Source organism: Anabrus simplex, chromosome 6, assembly GCF_040414725.1.
Source record: "Anabrus simplex isolate iqAnaSimp1 chromosome 6, ASM4041472v1, whole genome shotgun sequence".
NCBI classification, from domain to species: Eukaryota; Metazoa; Arthropoda; class Insecta; order Orthoptera; family Tettigoniidae; genus Anabrus; species Anabrus simplex.
Genome location: NC_090270.1, coordinates 299,616,548 through 299,629,402, shown reverse-complemented (window position 1 = coordinate 299,629,402; position 12,855 = coordinate 299,616,548). Strand labels below are relative to the sequence as shown.

At 36.6% G+C, this 12,855-nt stretch overlaps 1 protein-coding gene across 1 annotated transcript in view; it reads right to left on the bottom strand.

Annotated features, from left to right (window-relative positions):
- Dhc93AB (Dynein heavy chain at 93AB) overlaps positions 1-12,855 on the bottom strand; it is a 780,004-nt gene that overhangs the window by 73,452 nt on the left and 693,697 nt on the right. The window contains exons 69-71 of the mRNA XM_068228295.1: positions 2,933-3,081; positions 2,683-2,850; positions 103-235 (exon numbers count right to left, since the gene is read on the bottom strand). Coding sequence (XP_068084396.1) covers positions 103-235; positions 2,683-2,850; positions 2,933-3,081 — 450 coding nt within the window. The remainder of the gene's footprint in view (positions 1-102; positions 236-2,682; positions 2,851-2,932; positions 3,082-12,855) is intronic.

Here is a 12,855-nt window from a genome sequence, read left to right as displayed (position 1 = left end):
TTGAGGGACGATGAGAAAGATTGTCTAATAGAGAGACACAGGAGTTCTTCTTCAGGAGAATTCATCATAGAGGTTAAGCAAAAGGAAATCCATTATTCTTACCTTTAGAGGATCAACTCCTGGAGATAGAATGAAGAATATAGGAGTAGAAGGACTAGTTTCTTCAAATGATTTGGCAAATTCCACTGCACGCACTTCAACATACTTAGCACCTAAATTTTCTTCAATGAATGCACTGTCAAAACAAAGGGAAGACATTCTTATTTATTTATTTTATTGAATATTCTTAAACAAAAGTAAAATAAACAAACTTAAATTAACACTGTTAATACAAGTATTATGATACAAACATCAGTATGATATTATCATTCAAACTTACTAGCCAATTTTGGTGTTGGTGGTATTTATTGTATTAAGTGGAAGTAAAACTACTGTAGGTAATCATTCAACCTTAACTCTAACCTGAAGTGAAAAAAAAAGTTTCGACCCTTTGAAGAATCGGCCAAAGAATGGGAAGGGTCACAGATTCCTTAGGCCTCATATACCTAATATCACTGGGGTTGAATGGGAACAAGATTTAACCATGGGAGGTCAAATAGGAAAGGAAGATGAAAGTGAGGAGCCTGGTGCAATCAAGTTCAAAGAATATCAGACACAGCCAAGAGCCTCATGGTTGCCAAGCTCAAGCTCCCAAGTTGAGAGTCGCTGGGGAGGCTTAGTTTTTAGTAATTTGAATAATAATAAAAATGTTATTTGTTTTACGTCCCACCAACTACTTTTTAAGGTTTCGGAGATGCCGAGGTGCTGGAATTTAGTCCCACAGGAGTTCTTTTACTTGCCATTTTTTTTGATAGTTGCTTTACGTCGCACTGACACAGATAGGTCTTATGGCGACGATGGGACGGGAAAGGCCTAGGAGTGGGAAAGAGAGCGGCGGTGGCCTTAATAAAAGTACAGCCCCAGCATTTGCCTGGTGTGAAAATGGGAAACCACCTTAAAATACCACCAGACTGAGCCATTAGGGGCTGATGACCTCAGATGTTAGGCCCCTTTAAACAGAAGTATCATCATCATCATCACCATCATCATCATCATCAAGACTGAGCCAGGATTAAACCTGCCTAGTAGGGGGTCAGAAGGTCAGTGCCTCAACTGTCTGAGCCACTCATCCTGGCTTTAGTCATTTGTTATAGCAAGCTAGGGATACTGAGGACATATTCCATGCTCCTACTTACAGGGGAATTCCTTTCATAAGTTATTAGGTTTTGTTAGGAAGGTTTGAACTAAAGAATGGATTAACATGATTCAGCCTAATGCTGAGTGAGATGGAGTGGGTAATTTGGTCATATGGCCAAAGTCTGACCTGCATCGGATGCTTTCTATGGTTCTTTCCATTAGAAACTCTGTTGTTGTCGGGTTTTATCAATCTGGAGAGTCTCTGAACAGTTTTCATATCTGAAACGATAGGTACGCATACTCCACCAGTTTAGTCTTAATTGGACATAAAATGTTATAGTATTGACTAGGAGGATACCAACATAATTTTGTACAATTTTGTAAGATACTCCACCAGATGTAGCCTTGTCCCCCCACATCCATCGAGTGCAATCTGTGCAGACACATGTTTCATGCCTGCACAGTCAAGAAAAGTACAAGCACAAACAGCACGGAGTGCTAGTGAATTTTAAGCAGGAAAATTTGTATATCTGGAAATGGGTAGCAGCTGCCACTGCCGTTGATGATGTACAAATATTTTTTGTAACAATAAATTATTATTACATACTTCATTTATTTATGGAACTGTTGTTAATATTCCTTCTGATTCCTCCATTTATTCAAAAAGAGCAGATTTTAAGTTTTATTGATATGAAATATCATAGTTCTATATTTATCCTGTTAGAAGTAATGAATTTTTGAAAAAACCCAAGCATCTGCATAAGAAGTTTTAAAATAAAGATTTGTCTTGCAATCACCTGTCAGTACTTACTTGTGAGTTAGCCCCTGTAGAACAATAAACTTCTACAAACCTTGCCTGTCGGTTGCTCTTCTATCAGGCAGTGTTCACATGGACTGAAGGCATGTGACGCTGTTGAAGGTGATTCATGCATTGGATGAGGACGTTAAGCCTTTAGCAAACCCCTTGGTGTTATTCTATAGGAGTATGATATGTGCTGACAGCAGGTTTCACCCTCTCCCTACCTCATTATCATCTCACACCCACATGCACGAGTCACGAATGGGTGTTAAATAGAAATACCTGAACCAGGCAAAGCTGAAAGTGTCCTCGGACACACTCAGTACAAAATGCCATACGATAAATAAATAATAAATTTAAAAAGTGACATAAATGTTAGGCAGAGAAGGTGAAGCTTAGGTACAGCAGAAAAGGCGGGTGTGGTAACCCATCACAAACTGTACATGACCACCTCTTCTACCCTGTCAGCCAACATTCTGATGGTGATAAGTTTTCCACCGACTCAAACTGGCTAACCACAGGCAGACTTAATACTTTAACACCATGGCCACCAGGCAGTCTATATTTGTGTAATTATGTAAAAGTATTTTATTTCAGATACAAATAAATATAGACATTTTTTAAGGATGTGTATACACCTACACTTTCCCACAAAAATAATTACAATAAGGTAAACTTATTCAGTTGCTAAGGGTTAAGAATCTTACGCCACAGCATAAGTCATCCTGTCTGGCCGAAGAGCTCTCATCATACTTAAGCGCTGTAATGCTGTCTTGTTCTTCCATTCTTGTGGAAACTTTTCCTTTTCTGGGCAATCTGATTCAACAAATTTCTTCCAGCGTTTGGAAGATGTCTCAATATCTCGATCTAAATTTCTAAGAAAAGAAAAAATAAAACAAATTACAGTATATGTTGATCACCAACAAATAATGGTTTGCCACATTACTAATAACATACCTGTATTCATCCTTCATAGACAGACTTCTTATACCACCCCAACTCGTATTTGACAGAAAATCCACTGGGCTCACAACATGAGGCACAATGGGGAAACGGAGAAGAAAGTCAAGCTCAAGAGGTTGAATTTCACCTTTCATCAGCAGTATCTAGGAAGGAGTACATCATTAATATTAGGAAAACAAAATAAATAAGTCTGAGAGAACACATAAATGTATTTACTATGTATTAGTCCTACTCTTTTTATGTATTTTTATTTTATTTTATTATTTTATATATTATATAATCATCATCATCATCAGGATTTCCTTCCAGCAAGCCGGGTAGGAACTTTGTGAACGATATGCCTCCACTGAATTCTGTCCTGGTATAGTTATTTCCTCTCCACTTCATCCTATGTTACTCTTCTCCTCGTGAGATCTTCATTATATTATATAACTAGCTGATGTACCTGTGCTTCGCAACGGAATTCTACATTCTATACAGATTTCTAGGTTAGGTGGTGTACACGTTGTGAGCAAGTATGTATGAAATTGCACAGCTCTTAACATTGCCCTAGAAACGCGACGGGGAAGTCACCAAACATCTTTACTCATATGAAGACTGAGTTCGGGAATTTTCACTGTAATGGTAGACACGCTTGCATACCATCAGTCACAATCAGGTTGGGGAGCTTTCATTTTAATGGTAGACACTCACTCTCCACCTGCCTTTTTACATCCTCTTACTGTCTTAGTGGTTTTCCCAACTGAAATGAACATAAGTCATTACAATGACGTCAGTAGGAATGGCGCGATTAAAAGCAATGCTTTCATATGAAATACTCAAACGAATGAAAAACCACACATTTTCTCACCTTTAACGAACAGGACTAAGCTGCCGATCTAACAGCCCAAAGTTCCAGAGCTGGAATGACCAAGCCGCAGACTGCCGTGAGCCGTGAACACTCTTTGTCCCTTTTCGGCGGGGAGGGGGTCGAACAGTGGTGACTCCTAGGGCCAAAACGATGCCTTTTTACTAATCTGTTTCCTAGGAGTATCTGATGAGTTGGAAAATCTCAATTCACTACACTGGCGGCGGAAAAATCTGATTTTGAGGCAAATTTTTCCTCCAAGCCAGAGGAGAATCTCCCTCTTCACTGCTAATTTGGAATAAAATGAATGTAGAATTTAATAAAAATGAAGAGGAAGAAGCTTTTCTTAAGAAACAGCTCTTTTCAGGGTTGAATTTTGAGTTATTTAGTGAATTGTGGTGCTATAATTTGGAATAGCCTTAATTGTTATTCTAGACCAGGCATTATTACTACTACTACTCTACTAAGTGAGCATCTGCCTTAAGTATGCCCACTGATCATTCAAAACAGCACGTCAGAGTAGGGATCGAATAGCTGGAATACTATGATGAACCAGTGTATTACGTACCAACTGTATCAGAAAATGTATGAACCAGAGGAATGGCACACTAAAGAAGAAAGTTTTCTAATTCCCCCCGCTATTTCCTGCCAATATTCAGTCAGGCTATTATACTCGGTACGCAGCAGTAATCCCATCTATCGGAGTTGAGAGGCAGCATATGAGACAAAGAACATCACAACAAACAATGGTCAATGTAATGTTATTGTTGATCAATGTTATGCGCTTTCGATATTGTAGGTCTTCACATTTAGTTTCCTTCCGACTCTGAAATACCACTCTTATCATAGTCGGTACGTTAAAACTGAATAATACATAAATGACCGGAAATTGTATCCTCTATAACTTTTGTTATGTAGTACTTTTTGATAGGACCAATAACATAGGTATTTAAAAATTACATTTTAGGCCCTTCCCCTAAACTACAATTTCATCCAGGGTTAATGAAATTGTTTATAGCTTAGGCTGTAGTTTCTTATTCCCTGACTCTATATACCGAATTTTATTAAATTCTGTTAACCCATTTCCTCGTGGCACGGCGTTGATACGGACTTACCAACAAAAATACAAATTCATGAATATCTGTGTTATCATAGCTGGTACGGTAAAAATGTATAAGACATAAATGGTCGGAAATTTAATTCTATATAACTTTGGTTATGTAGTATTTATCGATACGACCACTAACAATATAAATATTTGAGATTTAAATTTTATGGCTTCCACTAAACTACCATTTCACTCAGCGTGAATTAAATTATTTACAGCCTAGATTTTAGCAGCTCATTCTCCAACTTCGCATACCAATTTTCAATGAGATAGGAGCACTAATAACATAAATATATGAAAATTAAATTTTAGGCATTCCCTTAAACTACCATTTCAATCAGCGTGAATAAAATTATTTGTGGCCTAGATTGTAGCGACTCATTCCCCGACTTTGCATACTGATTTTCATTAAGTTCTCTTTACCCATTTTTTAGTGATGCGTTTACATACATACATACATACATACATACATACATACATACATACATACATACATACATACATACATACAGAAATTACAGAAAAGTTAAAAGTGCATTTTCTTGTTACTGTGGACATGACTGATACAGAAATACCATTCTTTTCAAATTCTGAGCAATGAACAGACAAAACTCTTATTTTATATATATATATATTCAAGAACTGGAAAAAAATCCAAAGAAAAGCAGCTAAATTCGTTCTGGACCATTTCCGACAAAAAATTAGCGTTACAAAAATTTTGCAAAGTTTGGGCTGGAAAGACTTGGGAGAAAGGAGGCAAGCTGCTCGACTAAGTGGAATGTGATCAAGATGTTGATTCCCATAGGGAACCTTCTGAGCTGTCAGTGGAGAGATGGCGTGGAATGACATTAGTATTATGAATATTAAGAATAATAATTTATACCACCTTTCCAATACTTATCTTTCCTTATATTTAGGATATAAACATTACAACAGGTGTTGTAAGTAGGGACATGTTTTGCTTAACTGTCGTAAGCATCATCAGCCGAAATAAATCTTAGCCTAAAGTTAGGTCAGCGCTCCGAACCTAGTGTCAAATCAAATCAAAATCTCTTTATTTGCAAATGAGGTGTCTACCTCGGTGGCAAATGGTACACTAAAATACATTATTGTCAAGCACTAAATTTTAAATTAACAAGAGACGAAGAAAATTTTCCTAGAATACAATATTATACAATTTATGCTAATAATTTGTTCTATTAAACACACACATCATCCTTAATAAATTTATATTGTTCACAAAATTCTACTTATAATATCTTACAAACATAGTCAACTCATATACAGTATGTGAAATTACTTCTAATAATAGTATATAACTGGTATAAGATTAAAATTTACATTGCATTTATGTACTTATTTATTATTATTATTTTTTTTTTTTTTTTACCCATTCTGGAACCTAAGTAACATAACGACCTGCTGCGTCTTAACCAGAGCCCCTTTTGCCACCACTTTTCAGAGTTCCTGAAGGGCCTTCACAGCTACCGTAGCGGTCCCAGGGCCCTCGAAGTCCCCACTGTACTTCACCCCTACAGGCAGTCCCCTACTTTGGCTGTCCAAACTCCATAGACCAGGGGATGGAATTAATTTAATCAGACACATTTTTTATTTACAATAGCCTGCACTGATCGAATGCCCTCTAACATTTCATTTATTTTCTCTGTTGTTGTTTATTCTCTTCTTGAATATCTGTACAGATTTTTGAAAAGGATCAAACACTACCCCTGGTAAACTGTTCCACTCCTTCACGCCCTTCCCAATGAATGAAAATTTACCCCAATCGCTTCTGCTAAAATTCCTTCTAATTTTGTACTTGTGGTCAGTTCTACCAATATAATTATTTTCCAACTGAAGCCTCTCACGGATATCTCTCCATGCTTCTTCTCCTGTATAGGCTCTATATAATCTTATAAGTCTAGTTTTCTCCCTTCTCTTTTAAAGTTTCCCAACCAAGTTCCTTTAACATTTTTGATACACAACTCTTTCTCCTCAAATCTCCTGTTACAAACCTTGCTGCTTTCCTCTGCACACCATCTAGTTATTTTATTAGGTATTCTTGGTGAGGATCCCAAACACTGTTTGCATATTCCAATAATGGACGAACCATACTTAAGTAACTTTTTTCTTTTAATTCTTTGTTGCATCCTTTAAGTAGCCTCATTATGACATGTAACGATCTGTATGCTTTACCAACAATGTCATCTACATGACCCTTCCAGTGCAAATTACTTTCAAATCTCACAACTAAATATTTGCACTTGCCATCTTTAGGGATAACTACCTCATCCAAAGTATATTAAAATTCAGTTTTAAAGCTCCTGTTTGTAAATGTTGTAACAGTTGATTTGTCTCCATTAATCTTCATATTATTTTCTTCAACCCATTCTTGGATACTCTCAAGGTCCCTTTGTAATTCTGAGCAATCCTCAATGTTATTTATTTCCCTATAAATAATTATGTCATCTGCATACAGTCTTATTTTCGATGTTATATTGTTCCCTAAATCATTTGCGTATATTAAGAAAAGTAACGGACCGATTATACTACCCTGTGCAATTCCCTTAAGATATATGGTACCCTAAGATTCGACATTTACATTATAGAAAATCAAATAGGCTTAAAACTAGTGTGAAAACATATAGGAATGTTCATCATGGCTAAGAGAAAAACACACAATCATGTTGACAGAGGTTAAAAACATAAAGTACAATACAGAGCTGGTAGTGAAATAATTAAAATCATTGCTACCAGTCAGTTAATAAGAATGTTCATACATAAAACTAGAGTGAAAACATACAAGAATGTTCATCACAGCTTGGAGAAAAGCACACAATTGTGTTTAGAGGTTAAAAACATAAAGTACAACATAGAGCTGGTAGTGAAGTAATTAAATTCATTGCTACCAGTCAGTTAATAAGAATGGTCATACATTTAAAAAAATGGTTATTACAGTATATTCTTTGGAATGAAGAAGGTAATTAAAATTGTTAACTAATTAAATCTCATTCTTGCATAGACATGTGAGTTGGATACGAGAAATCACATATTGTAGTTGACATGAAGCAGTAACACTTCAAACAGGATTGATCACGCCTGAAGCTGCTTATAGGTAGAGGCCAATATCCAGTTCATTTAAAATAATGGTAAAAGCTGAAAACAGGTGTCTTAATTTTTACTGGGAGTTCAAAATCAAATACAGGGAAAATAAGACGCAATGTGTGTGAACTGAAGTCTCTTATGTTGGAGCGTTGACTGGTCACATTAGCCGCTCGAGGGGGTCTGGTAGTTATCCACCTGTAGCGTGGATCATTCTTATTTTATGTTGTGGTGAACTTCACGAGGGAACCATTGAACCTTTTAAATACTGAGATCTTGCTAATGACAACTGCATGTAATACATACAATGTGTGAGGTCTAAAGGCAAAGAAAATATAAGAATTAGATTAAAGATTAAAGAGAAAGAACCTAAACAGAAATGTGGAAGTTAGGTGACAACTTACTCTCCGCTGGCCCCGTTGGAAATTCTCACGCTGGTCTGTAGCCTTTTTAGAATGTGACTGGTTCTCAGTGTATTAATTGAGCGCTCCAATCTAATTTGGATTTAATAATAAAGGTGAAATGTTCCAAATTGCTTTGTAGCAAAATAAAACTGGAAGAATTCAGTTTCGAAGAGAGAGTCTCTCATGGGACTAAAATGACATAAATAACCATGACGGATAAGAATTTTCAAAGATTGAAAATTAACTGGATGCTAAATCAGCATTTTGTAATATTTAAAGAACCTGACAAAGCTTTAACTTTAGTCAAAAATTGTATAGAAGTAATAAGTCATAATATGTTGCATATAATATGCTACCAATTTTAATCTTAAGTTTTAAGGACTACACTAAAAATTTTTAATAGTTATGTAAGAATATGGTCAATTTTTATATAATATTTATGTTGTATGTTATATTAATATTGTACTTAAGCCTTGTCACAAAGTTTCCTATGGCTGATGATGGCATACAAATAATGCCGAAACCGGTCCCAATCTTTTGAAAGGTAATAAATTCGTGACATATTAATGACGTCACATTGTATTTGTATTGACAAGGTGGACATAATTATCCTCAATTTATAGTGTAAATCTAGATTCAATAGGACCAAAATGAAGTTCTTAACTTTAAATAGGATAAGAAGGAATAAATAAATTCTATTTCTCAGGTTGTAATCCAATTAAAGGTGTTATCGTGAAGGTCTTGAATGTAAGGCAGGCAAAATTACTTTCTTTCACAATTTAAAGGAACATGGAAAGGGACACACAATAGGATAAACACAATGATGGTCAGTGTGGGAAGAGGGAGCAATAGAAAGAGGAGACAAGGGCAAACATGAACATGCAAAAGGATAAGGAAAATCCCCACATTTTCATACTATTGTCAGCTTCAAATACACTGCCTGACAAAAGAACTGAAGCACTCACTCAGAAGGGGAGAATGAAACCAAATGATACTTCAGATAATAATAATAATAATAATAATAATAATAATAATAATAATAATAATAATAATAATAATAATAATAATAATAATAATAATAATCATAATAATAATCGTACGACCTCAGCTACCATGTGCAGACATTTGAATTTGATGCCATCTGGCTGTCTGCTTGTCAATTTCAACGTTCTGTTTTACTCTAGGCCCGATAGATGGCAGACCGAGTAAACTGAAACTCTCCTGGGTGTCTACGGCTGAGATTTAATTAATTTTGTCGGGTAAACAGCAAATGTGTCACCAGAGATCTTTTACATGCTGACAACGTACAACATGGAGTGTCGAATGGACTTCATTCCGCCCTTCAAAAATCTGACTACCTCCGCCGGGTTTGAACCCGCTATCTTAGGATCCGGAGGCCGACACTCTACCGCTGATCCACAGAGGCAGCTATACTTCAGGTATTAAGAGGGTATGTAATGTTCTTTCAATGATTACAAAATCAAGTCAAATTTACAAAGAACTTGGAAGTGTGAGCCCAATTATCAGTCTGATGCTCCACCCCCTCTGGCCTGGATGCATAGCTGGGTGGGAGTGTCATAAAGCTGTTGTATCCTCTCCTGAGGCAAGCCAGCCCATAACTGTTGTAACTGGTCCTTGATATTCTGGATACTGGCACTGTGACGGAGTTGGAGCTGGTCCCACACATGTTCTATCGGGGACAGATCTGGGGATCTTGCTGGCCACGGGAGTACCTCTACTTCATGCTGACTGTTGATAGAGACTAGAGACACGTGCCGTGTGTGGATGAGCATTGTCCTGTTGAGAAGTGGCACCACGATATTGCTGCATGAGAGGTAACACGCGAGAACGCATGATGTCCGTGATGTACTGTTGTGCCATCAGAGTTCCCTCAATCACTGCAAGCTGGGACATGAAGTCATACCCAATGGCTTCCCACACACCATGATGCCAGGAGTAACACCTCTGCACCTCTCTCCAAAACATTGGAAGAATGGGACCTCTCCCTAGGTTGCTGCCATACTTGCTGGCGATGGTCATCCGAGATAGTACAGAACCGAATATTCGGTCAAAAATTAGGGATGGGGCTGATATGTGAGTAAGCATGGTACTATCTGGTGAACTAGTCCGTTACCTAAGTTTTTTAATATAATGAGGACGAAGGTTGTATGGGCTGTGTCATTTATTGTGGAGAATGAAGCCTGCACAGTGCACGTTCTCTGATTTTCATCCTTGCTACTATGAAACAAATGTACTGTGTGCATTGATCAGCAGTGCAGTATAAGATTTGCTTCATATAGTTCTTGAAAAGATATGGTAGAAAACCCAAAACCTGCAAAGTGAACTCAGGGTCAGATATTGATGACAGTGATATTGATTTTATGTACTAATTAGCAAGATATCCGTGCTTCGCCATGGTATTATAATGAAATTTATAATTGAATGCTTAACGTTTTATATATAATCCGCCGAAATTCGCGATGTGACTCGTTTTCTGAAAGGATCCGCCAAAATTTGCAATGTGACTCATTTTCTGAGAGATTACGGCAAAGTTCCATCCATTTTTCAATCTTTCTGTCCAGCAATCGATTTCGTACTTCCCGGGCTAATTCCAGGTATTCCACTCGGTCATTTGCTATCTTTTCCTATAAGAATTTTTAATATGGTTCAAATCCCTGAGGATATCTGGTGTGGTGTCGTCTTGGGTGCCTTGGTGGTACTGAAACCGCGGCCGGACTGTAATCGAAGTTATTACCCGGCCAGGACCTGTTTCTAGCGCGGTACGCACATTTGGACGACGGTCTAGAACATTATTATTATAAATATTATTGTTGTTGTTGTTGTTGTTCTGGACCCCACAGCAAGATGCAAGACCGCTGCTTGACGGTAAATTACATCTGCTACCACTGTCATTGCTGAAAATGTGACCAGCACCATTGCAGCGTGTAAGAAAGTGCGCGAGATTTCTGGCGACACAAATGATATACTTCCGTGCATTATTGACCTTATCATAGAGGTGAACAATTGCACGGTCAATATCATTCCTATCGTTTATTTCAAATGTGTTTAAATTTTTATTTATATGCCAGGAGAATCTACTGTAATCTAACTTTATGTTCTCCAAAGGAAAAGATGGCTCTTGAAAACGAACCCAGGAAAGATTAAAAATGATCAGTTCATGATCAGAATAAGTACATTATGAACAGTAAAATCAATTGTTCCCAACGCATTTTTCACCCCACCGCCCGAAAAAGAAAGCGTGTTTCTTTATGTATTAAGGAGATTCCAAATACAAATGTTCATGTCTGTTACCTTCAGTTCTGAGATATAAGTATCCCCATAAAAAGAACTCACTTTTTTCACTTCCTTCCACACTCCGCCCCCCCCCCCCCCGTTAAATGTATTTTGTGGCAAAATATACTAGTTTCTTTAATAGTAAAGGATCTTCTAAATACCAATTATCATGACTCTAACATCTTTAGTTTTTGAGATATGTGTCCACATAAAAGGAATTCAACTCCTTTTCACCCCCGCCCCCAAAATTATTTCCCCCCAAAAACGCTTTTTTTCTTTGTTTCTAAAGGAGATCCAAAACCAATTTTCATGTCTGTAACAACTTTAGTTTTTAGATGTAAATATCCTCATACAATTAATTCGATTAATTTTTCAATTGTTTCACCTTCCCCCCACCCCTTTATTAGACTTTCCGAGAATACGCGTTTCTTTAATTTTAAAGCAGATTCCAAATACCAATTTCCACATCTGCAAAATCTTTTGTTTTTGAGGTAATAATATCTTCATACAAAAAATTCAACTAATTTTTCATTCCCCCCAACCCCCACACTTTAGGTGGATTTCCAAAAACAAAAAATACGTCTTTCTTTATTTTTAAAGGAGATTCCAAATACCAAATTTCACATGTGTATCATCTTCAGCTTTTGAGATATCAGTATCCTAATTAAAAGAATTCAACCCTATTTTTAGTCACTTTTACCCCTCTACCCTTGTAGTTTTTCAGAAAACAAAAAATACATGTTTCTTTATTTTAATAGAGATTAAAAAAAATACTATTTTTCACTTCGGTAACAAGTTATGTTTTTGAGATATACGGTAGAAATGCTCATTTTAAAATTTCACCCGCATTTTAGTTCTCCTTAAGTGGAGTTTCCAAAAACAAATCACCTATGTTTCTTTACTTTTACAGGAGATTCCAAATACCAATTTTTATGTCTGTAACATTTTACGTTTCTGAGATGTGCTGTAGATATAGTCTTTCTAAAAATTCACCCCTATTTGTCACTCCTGTTTAACCCCCATTAATTGGATTTTCCAAAAACAAAAATACACGTTTCTTTATTTTTAAAGGAGATCCCAAATACCAATTTTCATATCTGTAATATCTTCAGTTTCTGAGATATAAGAATCCTCATAAAAGGCATTCAACCCCTTTTTCAGCCTT